The sequence below is a fragment of the Schistocerca piceifrons genome, chromosome X, assembly GCF_021461385.2.
Source record: "Schistocerca piceifrons isolate TAMUIC-IGC-003096 chromosome X, iqSchPice1.1, whole genome shotgun sequence".
NCBI classification, from domain to species: Eukaryota; Metazoa; Arthropoda; class Insecta; order Orthoptera; family Acrididae; genus Schistocerca; species Schistocerca piceifrons.
This window is the reverse complement of record NC_060149.1, coordinates 971,292,689-971,314,318: the sequence shown is the minus strand read 5'-3', so window position 1 is coordinate 971,314,318 and position 21,630 is coordinate 971,292,689. Positions and strand designations below refer to the sequence as shown.

General features: G+C 38.2%; 1 protein-coding gene across 3 annotated transcripts in view; it reads left to right on the top strand.

Annotated features, from left to right (window-relative positions):
• LOC124722106 (sex-regulated protein janus-A-like) overlaps window positions 1-21,630 on the top strand; it is a 40,811-nt gene that overhangs the window by 6,866 nt on the left and 12,315 nt on the right. The window contains exons 2-3 of one of the 3 annotated variants that reach the window (XM_047247303.1): window positions 2,517-2,652; window positions 16,701-16,839. In XM_047247303.1, the coding sequence (XP_047103259.1) occupies window positions 2,517-2,652; window positions 16,701-16,718 (154 nt within the window). In that variant the 3' untranslated portion in view covers window positions 16,719-16,839. Of the gene's footprint in view, window positions 1-2,516; window positions 2,653-11,932; window positions 11,993-16,700; window positions 16,840-21,630 lie in introns of those variants that run through there. The other 2 variants (XM_047247305.1, XM_047247304.1) reach the window with 2 other exon arrangements.

Sequence of the window (21,630 nt, the reverse complement as noted above, 5' to 3'; positions counted from 1 at the left end):
TCATAAAATTCCAATCACCAACTTTCTCCTCTGAATGTGAAAATATTTTGTTGACACTGACCTACATAGGGAGAAACGATCACCACAATAGAATAAGGGAAATCAGAGCTCGAATGGAAAGATATAGGTGTTCCTTCTTTCTGCGCTCTATACGAGATTGGAATAATAGAGAACTGCGAAGGTGGTTCGATGAACCCTCTGCTAGGCACTTAAATGTGATTTGCAGAGTATCCATGTAGATGTAGACAAGCCTGTACAAATCTGTGTGTTGTCATCCCCCTTCCACCAACATCTGTTCACTCACACTTAGTTAATAATGAGCCCTTGAAGTGTGCAGTTGAACAATGGAGTCTCAAAATAACGAGAATAGTTTTTTTAAGTGTTGGTTACTAACCTTGAAAACTCAATAGTGTGTCATTTAATTGCCAAAGTCAGGATAAATTTCTGAAGGGCAAAAGCAAACCTTGGCAGTTGATGAATGTATAGTTCTTGCTGACTTTTCTGAAAACTATTCCTTTGGTGTTCAAGTGAAATACAAGGGCGCCACTGGGTAAACAAACAGGCCACAGTTTGTCCATTTGTGTTCTGTTATAAAGATCCAGATAGACTAGAGTCATAGTTTTTGTGTTGCAAATGATTACTTTGAGCACAAAGCTACAGCAGTGCATGCTTTTCACCTGCAGTTAACAAACTACGTAAAACAGCACGACAGTTCCATAAACAAACTGATGAACTTCTCTGATGGTGCTGCAGGCCAATATAAAAGCAAACAAATATTAATATCTCCTTTCTCAAAGAAAAAAAGACTGTTGGCTCGGTGCAGAATAGCACTTTTTTGCATCATGTCCTGGGAAGAATGAGTGTGATGGCATAAAGGGTACAACAAAGCGAGCTGTCACAAAAGCTAGTCTGCAACGGACCTATGAGAACCAAATCTGGACACGTCAAGAAATGTTCAAATTCTTTAAAGAATAGGTAAAAGGGATTACGTATGTTTCATTAAATGTGAGGAAATATGAGAACTCTATGCCAATGTCTTGGAGGAAAGATTCAAAACTTGTCAGAAGATTAAAGGCACCCGATCTTTTCATTGTTTTATACCTCAGTCATACAACTTGCTCAACTGTAAGTTCACATCAACATCCTCTGATAGTGAATGTCATCACTGTGGAAAACTTGTACCACTGACACTTCAAAGTAAGGACATAGTGGCTTGTGTCTATGACGAACAGTGGTGGATTGCCAAAGTTGGTAACATTGCTCGTCAAAACCAAGATGTGGATGTTACATTTTACCAGCACCAAGAACCCCATTTAAAAAATTTGAAAAGGATCAACACGAGAGGCCCGTTAAAAATGCATTAAAGGAGTTGTCTTCTCCCCTGGAATTTATGACTGTGACTAGGCGAACATTTAACTCTGTGCCCAACATGAGTGAAGAAATATCTCTGTTGTTCAATAAACAATGTAGCAAAAACAAACAAGTTGAGAACGGGATAATGTAATGAATTGTCTCATTTTTTGAAGAGTTATCCTAGATATTTTTAAATTATGTAATTTATACACTGTTTCCATCAGCCCAGATATTGCAAACAGTAAGAAACATATTTTTGACTCATATTTGAAATTTTTTTTGTCCATGGAATCTCAAGGTTGAAATTTATACAGAAGTTTGATATCATAAAGGTCTATTAAATGTGTAATTTTCAGATTTATATCTGGTCCATTAACAAAGATTTGCAGACCAAAGAATGAAAAAATTCAAAAGATTTGTTTTTAAAGTGTTTCTAAGTATAAGCTTGTCATAATTGTTTCTCTAAAAAAAAAAAAAGGTGTCTGTACTGAGTAGTGTAATACCACAAAATGTATTAAGGCTAAGAAACTACTCTTTGGAAAGATAGTATTAAAAATGGGTTTTTTAAATTTACAACCAACAACTTTGAGACATTAAAAGTGTATTCCCTAATACATTCAGCAGGGTGATCATGGTTTTAATTTATAGTCCAGTGTCTGCTGAAATAAATACCTCTTATATGAAAGGTCTGGGGCAATCCATTACTGAATAATTTAAAAAACCACAGACGCTTATAAAAGTGTAAGAAAGCCTGAAACAAAAATGGCTGCTCTTTCTAAACGATAACCAATAAATGTTTTTAAAAAATATTTTTGAGTCCACCAAACATGAAGGAATTCACCCAGCGAATTCTTTCTACGAGAATGCAGTTGTCTCTCTTTGTAATTTTATGGCTTTCTCAAGTATGTTTCCCTTTGGATACAATTAATTGATAGTTTTATGGTTTGGATGGTGTACGATCTTCCACGGAATGCTTGTATTTACTTAATAGGCACACGTTTAAAAATCCAAATATTAGATCATTATTTCTCTGAAGGAAACGTTGTTTCCAGTATAAATCCTAGATGCAGAATTGTATTGTTTACATTGTGACTGCAGCACTATTCTTCTCTCACCTGTTGTATATAAATATTTCTGGAATAATTTTAACATCTGTTTAACAGGACACTAATGACAGCAGCAGAGAAGCTTGCCGCTGTTCCTGATGTGGATATCGACCCAGAAGGAACATTTAAGTATGTTCTAACACGTGTCTTTGGTCCAGAGGGTCCTGATGGCAAAGAACCGAGCAAATTAGTGGTCAGTAACTGGTAAACTAATATTTGGTCAACTTTGTGATACATTATTATTTGAGAGACAGTCGTTAGCATCATTTTTCAATTTTCTCAGTTGAATTTTTCTTCTGATGTCGGTGACTTGCAATGGGGAATTGTAGCCTAAGGTTGGTTGTTATCTGCATAACATAGTGTTTCAGTGTTTACTGTTAAATTGGAAGTGAGATGGTGGATGGCGATACAACTGAAAACGCACAAAAGATTTTCACTGAAACACTGTTGAACTACAGTTATGGCCCTGTGTGCTATGGTATCTTTGCCAGATAGTGTTGACAGAGGACATAAAAAAGCATTCAAAGAAGAGCAACTTATGTTGTTTTATAGCTAAGAAGGGGGAGTGCGCCATGGACATGCAGGGTGTATACGACCCGGAAGATCCGGGGAAAAACCCGGGAAATTTTTCATTGTTTTTGTTTTCAGTTAAATTTTTGTAATTTTGATTGGTAAGAACCGATACTCTAACAAAGGATATTACTGTGTCTCAATACTGCAGCAATAAAACATGAACAAGAGAAAAAACGAAAATAAAACTTAAATTTCAAGGGAAATGCACCATATACAGCAACAAAACAGTGCTCATACAAGTGTCCGCCAACAGTAAAATGTGTCAAAGGCTTTAGGAAGACTGTGCAATGCTTCGTAACAGCAAATTGCCTCCGCTGAGCGTGACGTCACAACTGTTTACATTAAATTCATTTTAGCAGTTACGAGCTCGATCATGCGCATGCACAGTTGAGTAGTACCTTCTCCCGCTTCTGGCTACAGAAATTGTTGGCTGTGTAAGCAGTCGCAGCAAGCAGCTAGATGCTACTGGGAAAAATTTTACTGGAGCGCCCAAGCTGCCAGATTTATACATGCGCAGGAGGTCCAAATCTGGGGGGGGGGGGGGGGGGTGGAAATTCATATTCTTCAGGGGGGGGGCGGGGGAGGAAACCTTGTTTCACAAAGCGACTCGCATCCAGCGCACGTTAGTTCGTTAGTTTATCGATTATTCATATTACTTTGAAACTCATCCCTGTCGGTTTTTGAACATTTTTAACACATTCTAAGTTGATTTTGAATGAATCGTAAGTTGATTTGTGAATGCGTGCGTAGTGTACATGTTTCCTCTGTCAGTGGAATCTGACAGAGCTGAGCGAAGTAAGGCTGAACGGATGAATACCAACCGCTGTCTGATTGTGTGGTTGATTGTGTTTGCAAATGATGAGCGTTGTTGTAATTACTAGCGGAATCCATAGATTCAGACTACAGGAGTGGAAATAAACGAATAACACGTAAGAATGATTACGTATTACCTTTGCGGTGTATACAAGAAAATGAAATTTTGACAAAAAATTTTTGGGCAGATCGCTATACTAGTAAGGGCGAGTTGTACAGTCCCCAGCTAGCAGCTACTTTAAGTTCTGTTCTGGAAGAAGCACGGAAAATGTGTTGTACGACCATGTAACAACGCCTAACCGGAGAATAATCACGGGATAGCTAAACCGGTGATTCTGGTAGAGTTAATGAAGTTAACCTGCAAATAAGCTTTGGCATTGGCAGGAATAGTTACAGAATTAGCGATAACAAGACTGTTTGTTAGAATGATGAAGGTGAAGAAATGGGGGCATCACACAAATTATGGAACAATATGACGATTCCAAGTTCGTATAAAAATTTCATACTACTACTTTTCGATCTCGTGCTTGAGGAACTGGAGTGTATGAATGAAGTGTGAAACTATTTCCTAACGTAAAGCTCTTTGCTTGTAGTTGGCCTAATAGGCATTTGATATTGGTACTTTGTGAATTATTTTCTGTCCTTACAAAACAGACCGTTTGTGCCAAAACAGTCTCATTTATTTCGTGTGTATTACAATTGTTGTAGTATTAGAAAGGCCTATTTTGTTTTATCTAGCAGACAGTGACAAAATAGGTGTAATCAGATCGGGAAACAACACCAGTCTTGGGTCCTATTTGTATTAGCAGCTTTTTCAGTATTAGACAACGACATTTCGACTTTTCGTGTAGCAAAATGTTTGACGAACTTTGATGAGGTAATAGATTCTTTCACAGAAGGAAAGCACTCCATGTAAAGCTGTACCAAGATTATAGAGGGTAAAAAATTCTAGGAGCTAAGGATTGAAGAAACATGTATTGTCTTGCTTGTCTCATGTCTTTACTGGGTTTATATATCCTATATTTAATTTTATGTCACACAAAGCAGCAAGTTGTTAGCTGATAGGGAACAAAGAGTGCACATTTTCTGAAGAGTTCTTTTTTTTAAAAAAAAGAGGGACAGAATGTCAAACCGGCCAACTGTAAACAGGAGAGGCACCACAGGACATTTTAATTTCCACTGTCCTGAATATGGTTTGATGGCATCCATTACAAAATATCAAAATATACACATTTCAATTCCACAGAGCGAAGTACAGTGACGTGCGATAGGAGAATGCTGTGTGAGGAGACGAGACACTGCACTTTGGCACACTTATGACATGTCTTACATTTCCTCAAACACACATGTTGCATGCATCAGACCCTTCAGAAAGATGTGCACTACAAAATGAACATATTTTTGTGTGTGTGTATATATATAAAAAAAACAAAGATGATGTGACTTACTAAATGAAAGTGCTGGCAGGTCGACAGACACACAAACATACACACAAAATTCAAGCTTTCGCAACAAACTGTTGCTTCATCAGGAAAGAGGGAAAGACGAAAGGATGTGGGTTTTAAGGGAGAGGGTAAGGAGTCATTCCAATCCTGGGAGCGGCAAGACTTACCTTAGGGGGAAAAAAGGATGGGTATACACTCGCGCGCGCACACACACACACATCCATCCACACATATACAGACACAAGCAGACATATTACACGTTTTTTCGAAATTTTCCCGAATTTCTCCGTCCTTTAACGTGTTTTAGCGGCAACACAACCACGTAACCTTTATGCACATCGCTGTCTACCAACCCAAGTTCACCACAGGATCAACTTAACCAACACTTTTTCGCCTTTTTTCATACCAGATTTCCAGTTGCTTTCTAGTTCACCTTTATCTCTCCCCATATATTTTTATCTTTCATTTTCATTTCAACCTCATGTTACACTTTCCACCTTCTAATACCATGTCACCCTCACAACACCCCCACAAAATAGGTCTTTAAATATGTCTGCTTGTGTCTGTATATGTGTGGATGGATATGTGTGTGTGTGTGTGAGTGTATACCCATCCCTTTTTCCCCCTAGATCCGGGACTGCTGCGCAGAACAGTCTGAATTACAGTTGGGAAGTGGGTAGTCTACACGTGACCCATTTTTACATTTAGTGTTTTTGCTGTTTCCTCTTTATTTACTGCTCCCACATCAAATGAAGACAAAACAGATTTCTGTGGCCGGGAGCTATCAAGTGAATTAAAATACATTCACATAATAATGGAAGGCTAAACTGTGTTATTAGTTGCAGATTTTATTTTATTTCCATCTTTCTGACAGTCAAGCGTTAATTGCCTTTTAGAACAATGAAGTTATTTTTGTTGGTTTGCCAAAGAAATTTTCTTTCATTAATCTTTTCCACTAAGGCAGACAATATATTTGAGACACTGTGTTTGCTGCATTTCAAGTGCACATTTTCAACTTCTAGCACATTTGGCATTACGCCGTAATAAAGAACCAAACATGAGACAGGACAGTACTGGTACTCCAAGAAAATTTACATCCCAAAAACCACATAGAAAAGCTTAATAACAGGTCGTGGGATTCTGGACATACAAATTTGCACTTTAAATGTGAACATTTTAGTATGGGTCATGAAATTCCAATTCTCTTGGAGTATCCTCTGATGTCTTGTTTCTTACATAATGTAAGATCTTTTAATGTTTCACACGTACGAACATGCGGGCTCCCTACGACATCGTAGCTGCGCTTGCGCGGTGACGCCTGTCATCTGGCGCTCTCTGGCAACTGCAGAAACGAACCTATTTCTAACAGGTCGTGGGAAAATATTTCGAATGGTGTGTTGAAAATCGTTACCATCAAAGTACCATTCTAACAGTTACACCAGAACTATGTGAGATAATGTACGATGAATTTCTTAAATCACAAAGTGTTTGACTCTCATTTAAAAATCAACTCTTTGATGATGAGCCATTTAGATGAATTTTGAGCCTGGAAGATCAGACATTTATGTCGTTATTAAAAATTTTACTGGCACCTTTGTGTGATACATCTTAAATTGTAATACGCGCATAAAAGACCAACATTTTATGAGAAAGCTTAGCTTCTCTTGCAGCGTATTAATCTGATAGACCAATATTATATGTGAAGGCTTTGCGTTTCGTTTAGCAACACTATTTACATTAATTTGAGCCATTAACTTTTTCTGTTTGTGTGTTCGCGCTACTTAACAGTGATGTTGCTGTTGGTTGACTACATCACGTGTCCTAAGCTCTGAATACCTGCTGTGATCGGCTGGCGAAATCGCATGAAATGAGCTATGACTAACTTACAAAAGCGCATCCCAATCTCAATTTCAATGCTTTGGAAAGTAACATGCGGTGTTTGGTGGAATTCGAGTTTATACTTTCCTAATACAAAAATATGCAGCATACATGTTGCTGCACATCAAAGATCTTTCCAAAATGCGTGTTTTTTTTTTCCTAAAGCGCCAGGAAATTCTACGCCCGTGTATAAAACCATAATCAAAGGACTTATAAGTTATACAGTTCCAAGAGAAAATATACCGTCAGTTAACAGGGAAAAAGTATGTTTTCACTTGGGGGAAAGTGTATTTTTGACTGAGAAATCCGGGAATTTTTTTTCCTTGTCCGCATATACCCTGACATGATATACAAGTTGGGGTGACAGTCATTAAAACAAAGGTGTTTTTTGTTATGATGAGATGTTTTCAGGAAATTTCCTCTGAATGGCAAAATATTTTGTTGGCACCCACCTACATAAGGAGAAATTATTATCGTGATAAAGTAAGAGAAATCAGAGCTCCCACAGAAGCTGTTGAAGAGTGGAATGTTACAGAAATAGTCTGAAGGCTTTTCGATGCATCCTCTGCCGAACACTTAAGGATACAGGATACTTATAAATGGTGGAAAAATCAAAATTTTTTAAATGACTTTATTAAATTCTATAGTCTTTCCTGATTACATTGATATATACACTGTAGGGTTTGAAATGAAAAATGACCTATACATACCAAATTTTAAAGTTACGGTCATGTACGAGGTGCGACAATAAAGTAATGAGACTGATTTTCTTTGCAAGATGTGGCACCCCTGCAGGCTTGCGTAGGCACAATATCTGTGACCTTGGTCTATAAGCCGCTTCTAGTTCAAGCGGCATGTTGAAGCAACTGCTCAGTCATTAGTTGTGCTGTAATAAGTTAACACGTGTTAGTGTCTCTCATCACAGAAATGGAACTGCATAATATTGCGCAACAGTATGCCATTTCTTTTTGCGTTAAATTGAGTGAAAACGCGATGACAACTTTTACGGTAAGCTTAAGAAGGCTTTTGGAGAGGAGGTTATGTCAAAAGCTCAAGTTTTTGATTGGCATAAAATGTTTAGTGAAGGCAGAACAAATGTTGAAGATGAAGACTGCAGTGGACGACTGTCAACCTCACGGACGGATGTCAACTTGGCCAGGGTGCATGAACTCATAAAATCTGATAGAAGGTTATCCATGAAAATGATTACAGGAGAACTGCACATCAATCGAGGAACGGTTTGTCTAATAATAACATTGCTGATAATTGGATTCTGCATCACGATAATGCACCATCCCATACTGCTCTGTCAGTACAGTAATTTTTTACCTCAAAACAAATTTCGGTACTGCCAGAGCCACCTTATTCACCAAATATTGCTCCGTGCAACTTTTTTCTCTGTCCAAGAATCAAAATGGCGGTCAAGGACACCATTTTCAAACAACGCAAGATGTCCCAAAAGCTGTGACGAAGGTCTTGGAGGATATTACAGAAGATGAGTTCCAGAAATGTTACCATCAATGGCAGAAGTGCTAAAAAAAGTGTGTGCAATCAGAAGGGAACTTTGAAGGAGACAACACGAAAATTGACTAAAACTGTAAGCAACATTTTTTTTCACATCAGTGTCATTACTTTACATTCGCACCTTGTATACTGCCATGCCCCCTTTATTTCTGTTACAGAAACCAGTATTATTTTGAAAAGAACTGTGCACTTTCTTTCTGTTTCCAGCGATTATATGTATGATACATTGTATATGTTGGTAACAGCGCAGGTTTCTAGCGTCTGTAAATGATTATCTTTGCAAGTATTTACTTTTGTGTTCTGAAGCAGTTTGTTCACATGTTAATAAACGTTTGTTTCCCAAGCGCTACATATATTTGTGAAAATACATATTTTTTAGTGTGCCACACATCAAGAAATTCAATAAAAGGAAATTCTGTGGTAACCAGTTCACAAACAAAACAAGCCACACTGTTGAAAGTAACCTATGTGTCAGTTCTTCAGTGAAGAAATTCGCACATGGCACGCCTCATGGTGATTCAAATTTTTGTGTTAAAAATGACGCTGTTTGTAGTGGATTTGTTGTTGTTGGTGTGGGTATCTTATCTTCTTTGATAAAGGAAGTGGAAAAATGTAAACAATGTGATGGTGTAGGCTGTCTGGAAATAACTGAACAACAAAGTAGCAGGAAGGATTTAGCGTCAAAATTAGTTGGTCTGTGTAGATCCTGCAATAAATCTACCTCGAAAATGACTTTGAACATTGTGCATAATTCATATGATGTGAATTTGAGGTTAGTGTACGCAATGCGTGCAATAGAAAAAGGAAGAAAAGGCTGCACAAACGTTTTGTCATTTGATTGACCTTCCTCCTCCCAGTAGGTTCAGCAAGTACATAAGAATACTTTTAGGTGCCTTGACGGTTGTGTCTAAAGCATCTATGAAATGTGCAGTAGAAAAAACTGTTAATATTAGTGAAACAAGGGACATTGCTGTTGCACTTGATGGGACATGGCAACATCGAGGACATCGTTCCTTGAATGGTGTTTTAAGTGCTACTTCTGTGGAGAATGGAAAAGTTGTTGATGTTGAGTGCTTATCTAATTATTGCCACATCTGACATAGTAACACTGAAGGACATATTGAACATCAGTGTTATAATAATTATGATGGTTACAGTAGAGGTATGGAGTGTGATGGAGCTCTAAAATTATTTCAGAGGTCAGTGCCCGTTTATAACGTTAGATATACAAAGTACCTAGGTGATGGGTACTCTAAAGCTTTCAATAAAATTAATGAGTTCAATGTTTATGGTGATAGCTTCGTAACAAAACTGGAGTGTTGTGGACATGTGCAAAAGAGGATGGGTGCTAGATTGAGGAAGCTAAGAAGAAAAATGAAAGGAAAATTGCTATCTGATTGAAAATCTCTGTCTGCTGAGACAGATTGACAGAAACTGAAACAGACCTCCTTCAGAGGTATTAAGGACTGGCCATTAGACAAAATGCACCTCTGAATGATGATACAGCAATGAGGAAAGCTGTATGGGCCACCTACTTTCATAAGTTGTCCACAGATGACCACACTGTTCATGGACTTTGCCCTAAAGGAGCAGATTCTTAGGTGTGGTTACCAAAAAGCAAAGGAAAGTGGTCAAATATACTATCAAAATATCATAAGCATTATCTTCTTGAGCCTGTTATGAATGAAATAAAACCAATTTTTAGAGATCTGAGTGGACCCTGTTTTGCTTAGTACCACATTTACTCGAATCTAAGACGCACCTGAAAAATGAGACTCGAAATCCAGGAAAAAAAATTTTCCCGAATCTAAGCCGCACCTGAAATTTGAGACTTGAAATTCAAGGGGAGAGAAAAGTTTTAGGCCGCACCTCCAAATCGAAACAAACTTGGTCCATTGTAATATGAGACACAATTTAGGTCAAATGAATGACGATACAGCTACAGTAGTTTGGTTCGAGTCGTAAGCTCAGTAGTTAAGCTTTACCAGGTAGCCATTGCTATGCGTCAGGCGCTCCGTCCGTATTATACGGGTACCCTTCCTCTTTCGCGTACTTCGTTAGCGAAACAATGGCAAGAGACTGCTATTTGCTGTTACCTACACTCCTGCTTTCTTTGAGAATGATCAACAAGAACCAAATAATAGACAGCGTATGATAGAAGATATTCTGAACGGGAGTTTAGCGAAAATTTTTCTCCGTTTGAAAATCTTTGCAGGCACCTCTTTAGTACATTACATTCTGCACTGAAATTAGTCATCTTAGATTTAAAAATCTAGTCAATTGCCGTGCTTCATTTCTGACTGTATCACTATTAGGCATAAGAATAATACAAATATAAACATGGGATGATATCTATATTTTTCCGCGTTTGCTGTTGTCTCACTCTAGTTTCGTAGTTTATTAGGCAGACAGGATTTAAATGAGTTAGCAGCAAACACGAAAGAATACATGGCAAAATGTTTATATTCTAATTATTCTTATGTGAAGAGAATACTGCATGCTATTCACAATTCATAAAAGTTCCTATAAGGAACCATCTCTTCTCACAGTTAGGAAAAAATTCAGAACGTAAAGTTGGCCATATTGACAAACATCCCAAACAGTCTTGCCAGTCGGATTTTCGTAGTGCATTGAAATGCTGCTACATTCAAAGGTGCACAATACGGAATTTGTATTTACTTCGTTGGATAATGTATGAAAATGCAGTGGTCGAAACTCAAGACGGAGGAAAAACTTGTCTGCCACCCCCCCCCCCCTTTTTTTTTTTTTTTTTTTTTTTTTTTTTTTTTTTTTTAATGCACTCATGCAGAGGGTTTGGCGCCAGTATTTATCTTTGTGCCTGCAAAGCATGCCTGTGTAGCGCTACATATATTCGACAGCAGAAGTTAGTTGTGGCGGCACCTACCAACATTTTCCAGAACTTCCGCTTACTTTGCACTCGATTCTAAGCCGCAGGCTGTATTTTGGATTACAAAAACCGGAAAAGAAGTGCGGCTCAGATTCGAGTAAATACGGTAAATGTCTTCATGGGGGCACTCAGAAAACAAATGAAAGTTTCAACCATTCCATACGGGAAAGATTACTCAAGAATGTTTTTGTAGGACTAAATACATTAAAAGTTGGTGTACTAGATGGTGTGCTATGTTTCAATGACGGAGTGATAGGAAGGTAGGAAGTCCTGAGAAATTTAGGTATAAAATGTGGCTCTAATATGAAAGATCAATTTCTTCTGTGTGACAGACAATGGGTGCATGAAGCTGAAAGATTCGCTCTTCAAGTTACCAAAGAAGCAAGAAGTGCTAAAAGGAATGCCAAGAGGAAGCTTGAAGATGAAGAAAGGCTGCAGGATGTAGACTATGCTTCAGGAATGTTCTGAGGCACAGTTTAATTGGACTCATATGTTCATTCGCAATTTCCCGCTAGTTGTTTTCCTCAGAATTCAGGTACAAATATTTCCTAAAGTTTATAAAGCATTGCTCTAATTTTTTCTGTAACTTTTGGTAGTCCATACTTATGTAGTAGACCTAAGCTTTATTGCAGAATCAGCTAAATCATAGAAAAAATAACATTTTTATTTGGAAAAAATTATAAATATTAAAATGTAAGATGTGATACTTTTTTATCCTTGTAATATACGTAATAGGTGGAATTAAATAGGTCTAGTATCTCAGCCATGTCATGCATGTCTGGTAAAAATTTGGTCTCCTTCAAATGTATAACATTGGATTAAATGGTACCTCAGTTTGAGGAAGAATTTCCTTGTTACTTTTTTTAAATAACTCTAAGCAGGTTCAAAAATATTCAAAATACTTCTAATTTGTTTAGAAAGTGTGCTCTATTACCTGATATCAACAAAAAATCTTAAAACATATACATTATAAACAGTGCCTGAAAGAAATATAATATTGAGCTGGAAAAATGCCCTGTATCCTTAAGTGTGAACTGCCAGATAGCCGTGTAGATTTACACGAGAAATATCGTCTGGTTTGCACTGATGATGTAATGATGTGAGGGGGCTGAATGCAAATTTTTTTTTTTTTTTTTACGCCTGCTTTGGTGACGGAAGCAATGCATTCAACTTCCAGAAAGAAATTATCTCACAAAACAGGCCTTTGACTAAACTTCATAAAGTGCCGTACTGTGCTGGTTTATGGTATAGAGCAGATGTTACCAACAAGTATTCCATTGGTTCTCCATCATTTGAAAAAACGTCGTTTTCACTAAAACACAGCTACATTTACAACTCCATCTTTCCTGTACAGTGTTCTATAATACACACAATTGTGACTTTAAATGACAGCTTTGAATTATCAAGGGCATCAGTTTTTTTTTCCAAATTTAATGTGCCATTATCAACAGAATGATTGCATGCAGATCATTATATTGGCGTGTGAGGTTTTGGGATTGACATTTATTTTTTTTATCGCGTATCTTGAGACTTTGAGCCAAAGCTCGTGGGATGAGGTGGTACCTAGTTTACAGAAAGCTGAATATAAAATTTATAAACAAAAAATTACAGAATTAATAAAATATGAAATTAAGAGAAATTAGGATAAATTACATGTTGCATAGAGAAGTTCTCATGTATTGTGAGGGTCTCTTGTGCAGAATTGTAGCATACCACAAGGTAACCTTTGTGTGTGGATTTGAATACTTACGTGTATCACTCTTTTTTTCTGCCCTGCTGGGAAATTTGGAAAAAAAACCTGGAGAAATCTTGTTTTTTGTCTCAGTAGATGAAACAGTTTGTTTACTGGGATTTCCTGCATCGTCGCTGGCTGGATGCAGCTTAATACATGCACCGCTTCCCTACTCCCTCATTCTTACTGCTTCTCCACTTCCTACCACTCCCCTCAGCTTGCAGTCAGTGCTGCCACCACTTCTTGCCACTAGCCTAGTAGCTGCCGATGGGAGGCGTGAGGGGTGGTTTGTTTTGATATGATTCTTGGAGATTGTTGACCCAGTGGCTGGAGACAACGGTCTTATGTGCACGAGTTGTGTCTGAGTGATTTTTTTGTGTGTGTGTGTGTGTGTGTGTGTGTGTGTGTGTGTGTGTGTTATTTTCTAAGAAAGGCTATGGCCGAAAATTTAGTTATGAGAGTGTGATTGTCTTTTCTACGTGTCTGTCCATGGTTCAGCAATCATCTTTACGGTGAGTTGCTACCTATCTTCATTAGCATTAATTCTCAGAGTATTTGCACAAATTGATGGATTTATCACCACCATCTCATTTCGTCAACATAATGTCAGTGACTTGTGTAAAGCTGGCCACATGAATGGACTTCCATGATGGGCCAAAACCGCAGGCCGTTTCTGTGGGTCTCTCTAACGGATTGGGGCTGCCGATTTGAAGCCCATCGTTTCCCAATAATGTGCAAGCCCTGCCCATCGGATCTAGTCTCGCCGATCTGCTCCCAGGCCGGCTCTGTTTGTGTGTGGTATAATGCAGTGGGTTTTCGTGATTTATCCGAGGACTCAGGACTGTGGTGCTCCTCGGCAGGCCAGAGGCCACGGGCGATGGAGTTCAGGAATTGTGACTTTCTCACTGCAAGTACATTGTGCGGTACATTGTTTTATAAACATTTTATTTATTCTAGTACATTTTGGGGCTTAGAAAATAATTTATACAGGATGTACATATCTTTTTTTTTTTACGAACATTCAGTACGCGAAACATGAGTGTCCCGGCAGACATCAATACAGTAATCGAATTCGTGTCATACCTGTCCCAGCATGGCATCGTCAATTGCGATATTTGTTTCTCGTATTCTCTCCCGGAGCTCTGCTACATCACGTGGTAGAGACCATACATACACCGGATCTTTAATGTGTCCCCACAGAAAAAAAGTCACACGGAGTGAGATCTGGTGATCAGGGAGGCCATTTCATGAAACAGCTGTTCCCTTCTGTAGCACGGCCAGTTCATCGATGCGGCAGCTCCGTATTCAGGTACCCACAAACTTCACGATGAAAATGGGGTGGAGCCCCATCCTGCTAAAAGATGAACGGAGAGCCCAATTGCATCTGAGGCATCAGCCATTGCTGCAACATATCCGAGTAGGAATATCCAGTGACAATGCTCTTGGCGAAGAAGAATGGCCCGTACAGTTTTCGACACGACAAAGCACAAAAAAACATTTACATTTAGCGAATCACACCCAAATTCAATGCATTCGTGTGTATGCTTTGTACCCCAGATTCGACAATTATGCCTGTACACTTTCCCATTAGTGTCAAAAGTGGCTTCATTGCTAAAACTTAAGCGATCAAAATTCCATCCCCGTCCTTATTCAATTGTTGCAACTGTGAACAAAACTCAAAACACTTGTCTTTGTCGTCGTTATTGACCTTCTACCCTAGCTCCAATTTGAATGGTTTCATAGACAACTTCTGTCGCATGACTTGCCACAGTCAGTGGAGCCATTTCGAGTTCATGGGATGCACGACGCACCAATTTCTTTGGACTCCTTATGAATGTCTCTCGTATGCAATCCAAATTCACTTCACTCACACTGGGATGTCTGCTTCTCTGTGCTGGGCACAAGCAACCCATCATAATAAATTTGTTGTGCCTTCCTTGTTGGTGGTTTCTTACCGTACTTTGTTCTAAACATCCATTGAACAGCTGTAGCACACACTTTTTTTGTTGAACTCCAACACACAGAAAGTTCTCTCCGCACCTGAACTTGCCATATTTATGACTGGTGCTATTGGCAAATCACCAAAGTATGCTGTGGTGGTATACATGAAAAAGAACTTTCAGGGTTTCTCTTCAAAATGACATATGTGTGATATCTGTGCTATGTTTGGTTCTTGTGCAACAAATAATTGAAAGTGTTCCCAGATGTAATGTACACCCTGTATATTAGAAAGTATGAGCGATAGGAAGAACAACTTGTGGCAGTCACAGGTGGTTTGTATGCTATGTACCTGTATATTTTGGCCTGCCTTATATACTTCTTTCAGTAGGCCTACTTTTTTCTGAGGTTATTTCTGAAATCAGTGTAGGTATTTTAAATCTGTCTTGTGACTCCAAGGAAATGCGTATTTGTGTCACCAAATATGTTTAGTTTTATTGAAATAAAATAACATCAGTGGTCTTAATGGAATATTATATACCATTGTCTTTCTTTCTCCATCTAAAAACTGTTCATTACAAAAGATGCTGAAATTAGTACTTAAGATTTTTGCTCATGAGGGGAAGAAATACAGAAGTCCTTACAATTTTTTTTTATTTTTTTTTTTTATTTATTTTTTTTTTTTTTTTTGTGAACTTGTCTTTACTTGCCCTTGAGACCTCGAAATTTGTCAGGGAAAAATGCTAAAACTTGCTGGAAATCGGGGAACGTCACTTGGGGGAACTTGCGGCAACCCTGAATGTTCACAAGCTGGCACTGCAGAGCTTACTGACTGCATTTTTCAGGGATGAGAAAATCCTTGCCAAGTGCACAGAATTGGCCCAAACTATAACACCATATGAGATAACAGAGCAAAAGTAAACAAGCTTTTGTGTTTGTGTCCAAGACATAGTGTATAGTGAAGACAGAAGTGTTCATTTTCTGCTTAGGGTGTTGAACATGATACTTCTGAGAGAGCTTTTCATCTATCTTCAGTCTTAAGAATTTAAAATGTCTGTTCGACCAGCTCAGGACAAGACTATTTCTATTTTACAAGAGTTCAGTTGTTGGCAGTGAAGTATTAATCCGTTCTCCAAAAGCCATGTGCTGATGTTGCCAACTACCTTGTCAGCTAGATGATTTACGTTATGTTCAGTGTTCTCCGAGAGAACACATGTCTGAATATACAAAAGCTTTCATTTGCATTTGCAGCAGAAGCTCCTGTGTGTGTTTCCTATAGATAGTGGATATAACAACAGCTCCGTTAAGTTATGTTTTCAGATTATTTTTGATGCCACAATTTCCACTCACGTTGCTACTTTTGTGTTTTCTTCTTGCTTAGTACTCTTGATACATTTTGTTCAAAGTTTGACTATGGTTCCTGTTACTAGGTGCGAGGATACAAGTGAGTTGGCTTCCATTCGGACGTCTATGATGAGACGATGGACAGGGTGAATGGCCTCGGCGTTGATACAGAGTGCACTGGTGGTGGCAGAATACAGCACGACCCCAGCGCCAAGGTCATCAAAGTGTACAGCTACTCACAGGTAGTACCAAAAGCAGTGAGTTGTAGAAATGACAGTATGTGTCATCTTGAGCTGTTATTCAACTTAATTTTTTACTGTGTGACTGGTTTCAGTTGAAGACCATAATGGTTTCAGTTGAAGACCATTTTCAGGCACCTGTTGTATATACAGCGCGGATACGGGAAAATTTGGGATGAAAAGAATGTTTGAAAATTATAGTAACAATACAAGCAACACTTACAGAATTTGATTACCAGCAAAAACTATATATATCAAAAGAATACAATGTCAGAAATATAAATTAAATATCCACAAGCATTGTATGTATTGTTACTACAATTTTGAAATATCCTTTTTGCCTGAATTTTTCCTGTTTCTATGCTGTGGGAACAACAGGTGCTCGAAAATGGTCTTGACCAAAACTGGTTGCATCGTAAAAAAAAATTATCAACAGCTTAAAGTGTTACATGATGTCATTTCTACAATTCGTATAAGCTGCAGACCACAGTTAACAAAAGATATTTTAAGAACAGTGAAGTTTCTGTTCATATGTTGTGTGCCCTATAATTCAAGTATTTTTAAAGCTTTTAAGAATGTTATACGCCAAGCTCCTCCATGGGAAAGCAGTTTCTGCTTTGGTTACATGGCACAAATTATAGAATACCTTGTTAGATGGTCAGAAGTAAATGTCACCAGATGTTAATACCTGTAAATCATCATCATGCTTCTTACAACCGTGTACAATAATTTGGGTGTGGTGTTGTGGACAAGTGTTATGGTTGAAATGGCTACTGTTGTTCTGGGTAGCAGCCATGATTATGAAACTTCCTGACAAATTAAAACTATGTGCCGGGCCAGGACTACATCCTGAAACCTTGCCTTCCGTGGACAATGCTGATACCAACTGTGCTGTTCAATCTGATTCAGGATTTTTTCTTACACCTTTCAGATTACTTTTGAGGCCACAATCCTTGCTTCCACTTGTATATTTAGTGAGAGAGAGTTGTATATGTAGCGAGAGAGAGAGAGAGAGAGAGAGAGAGAGAGAGAGAGAGAGAGAGAGAGAGAGAGAGAGAGAGAGAGAGGATCTTCTGTCCCATAATTTTATAACATTATTATTATTAATATTATTATTATTATTATTATTATCAGCTTCTGTATCTTTTGATTGAGTATAGTTACGGCAGCACATGAATTGTGGTGAGCCTGGTGTTTTTACAAGACTTTTTCCAGTTGCCAGGACAGTTGTCATAATTACTCAAATCAACAATTCCTTGCACTTGGAGCAGACCAAATGATTCCTCTGTACCCCTCGCACCTATTTTATACTTTTCAGACTGTGTTTCACACATTTTGTGACCTACCTGTTTCATTTAACACAGTTAATACAGTTGCAGATTGTGGGTACGTGTTTAATTTTTTTGCACGGTTACTGCTGCTTGTGTTTCAGTGTTGTGTACAATGCCAGACCCATCAATAGAAAAATTAATTCTGATGCTGCATCTTGCACATCTGTTCTGAAGGTCTTTACACACTCCCTTTTTCTGCTGCTTTTGTGTTGTGATGTGTGGTGTAGAAAATTTCAGATTGCTTTACGGTTTCATGTGCTCTGTATTAGATGCAGTTTTAGTGTACGTACAAGCACATTGTTTACCTATGATGTAGTTGTAGTTAAGAGTTCTCGTTTTAGTGTTTAATTATTATTGTGATATGTAGCACACTGTTTAATTGTACTTTAGTTTTAAAATACCCAAGGACTGCTTCATTTCAGGGGTTTGGGAAGGCAGACCACAGCAAGACTGTAGAAATTCTGAAGACTGCATATCCTGTTTACAACATTACTTGGAGTGATGAAGGATACTGATCTGCTCAGGTAATTAAATTTACATATGTGTGATACATTCAAAATGTCTCTGACATTACGACAACCTTCATAATGAATGAAGGTGATATTTTTTCCATTTAAGCTGTTGTATTTTAATAAGACCTCTCCTTAATTATACAGGGTGATTCAAAAAGAATACCACAACTTTAGGAATTTAAAACTCTGCAACGACAAAAGGCAGAGCTAAGCACTATCTGTCGGCGAATTAAGGGAGCTATAAAGTTTCATTTAATTGTACATTTGTTCGCTTGAGGCGCTGTTGACTAGGCGTCAGCGTCAGTTGATGCTAAGATGGCGACCGCTCAACAGAAAGCTTTTTGTGTTATTGAGTATGGCAGAAGTGAATCGACGACAGTTGTTCAGCGTGCATTTTGAATGAAGTATGGTGTTAAACCTCCTGATAGGTGGTGTATTAAACGTTGGTATAAACAGTTTACAGAGAATGGGTGTTTGTACAAAGGGAAAAGTTCTGGACGGCCGAGAATGAGTGATGAAAATGTAGCACGCATCCAGCAAGCATTTGTTCGCAGCCCAGGAAAATAGACTCACAGAGCTAGCAGAGAGCTGCAAATTCCACATTCAACTGTATGGAGAGTCCTACGAAAAAGGTTAGTTATGAAACCTTATCGTCTGAAATTGGTTCAAGCACTGTCTGCAGCTGATAAGATTAAAAGAATCGATTTCTGTGATTTTATCCTTGCTCAAATGGAAACAGATGAATCTTTCGTTTCAAAGATTGTGTTTAGTGATGAAGCAACTTTCCACACTAACGGGAAAGTCAACCGTCACAATGTCTGTATATGGGGCACTGAGAATCCGCGGGAAGCAACTCAGTATGAACGTGACTCGCCTAAGGTGAACGTTTTCTGTGCCATTTCAGCCAATAAAGATTTTGGTCCCTTTTTCTTCGAAGGTGCTACTGTAACTGGACTACAGTATCTGGAGATGTTAGAGAATTGGCTGTTCCCTCAGCTCGAACAAGAAGCACAATAATTCGTATTTCAGCAGGATGGAGCGCCACCACATTGGCACTTATCTGTCCGTAACTACCTGAACGTCAACGATGGATCGGCCGCCAGGCAGCCCGTGACGGAGCACTTCATCACTGGCCTCCAAGAAGCGCTGATCTTACCCCCTGCGATTTTTTGGGGGGGGGGGTATGTTAAGGATATGGTGTTTCGGCCACCTCTCCCAGCCACCATTGATGATTTGAAACGAGAAATAACAGCAGCTATCCAAACTGTTACGCCTGATATGCTACAGAGAGTGTGGAACGAGTTGGAGTATCGGGTTGATATTGCTCGAGTGTCTGGAGGGGGCCATATTGAACATCTCTGAACTCGTTTTTGAGTGAAAAAAAACCTTTTTAAATACTCTTTGTAATGATGTATAACAGAAGGTTATATTATGTTTCTTTCATTAAATACACATTTTTTAAAGTTGTGGTATTCTTTTTGAATCACCCTGTACAGTTAGTTCTGGCCCAAAAAGCCATTTTAAATGTTTTTAAAGTACAACAAACAGTAGCATTTCTACTGTAATTTGTAAGCCATGATGAACAGTAGCACATAGTGTGAGTTTGCTGCCTTTTTATTTCTGTGAGACCTCGCTATGTGTGTAAACCGAAAAATGGCTTTTCGAGCTGAAACTAGTTGCTTAACTAAAAATATTTTTAGTAACTATATTATCTTAAGTTGAAAAGTATCGTTTTCATCCAATGACATTAATAATTTTTGTGTCCTCTTTTTCACTTTTGCCATGTGGGTGTGTTCTGAGAAGGTCTATCACATGTTTGTTTCTAAGATTGGTACAGTTGTTTTCTGTCATTAGTTATTGTATGCTGCTTTTGACCACTGAGAATCAAATTTTTCAACTGTTTAATATCAGGATTTAGCAGCAAGTTTTTTTACTCAAGTGTTAAAAGGTGTTGTATCTAACAACTATTTTTCTGATCTGAAGATTGCCATGCAGGAACTCAACAAACTAGTTCTGATCTGATTCAAAGATTGCATTCATTTTGTTTGTAGAGACAGTGGGGAGCTGTCCTCTTCAGTCATCATTATCCAGAGGTGAAGCTAGTTTCCTTCAGTAGTGGCTGTCATTATTGACTTCAGTCTTCAAGAGTGTGTCTCAGAAATCATTAAATCAGCAGCAGACTGTTGGTTTATTGCATGAAGAGATTCCAAATACTGCTTTAAATTCACTTCTATCTTAAATTCAGTGCCATGTATGAATGTCTTCTTTTAAACTCCATTGCTACCTCAGTCTAACTGATGTGTGTACAAAAGGAGTGAACAAGTGGCCCGTGTAATATGCCTAGTGTGTTAACAGTGTACACCACTACACTGTCTATTTTAGAAAATGAATCACTCTGCAGCAACCCAGAATGTCTCAGAATTCCCACACTATGCAGTACAGTATCCAAAGATTGTTATTCTGTGAAAAGAAATCCATTGGTGTTAATTAGATGTGTACTGTACTCTCCATTTAATGTACAAAAGCAGTTGTCCAGTAGCAATCCATTGCAAGAGGAGGGACAATTTCCAGTTTTGTTATTTATTTTATTTACCCATTTAAATAAAGCTGACTTAGGAATTTTCCCTTATGTGGGGACCGTTTGTACTAGATAATGTGTCTATTTGGAGTTCTATATTAGTATATTTTGCTGTTCATGTCACTTCTGCGTAATTTTTCATTGATTGTATCGATACTTGTTTGAATTCTGATATGTTGTGAAATTTCAAACATTTGGGAATCCCGTGATAAACTAGTACTATTAGCGTCAATTGTAGGCTTAAACTAAATTGTGCTCTTTCAAAATTTTTTAGAACAGTATGCCTATCATCCTCATTCAAAATAGTCTGTCTCTTATTTTGTTGTCCAATTATGTGAGAAATAGTTTAGTTTCAG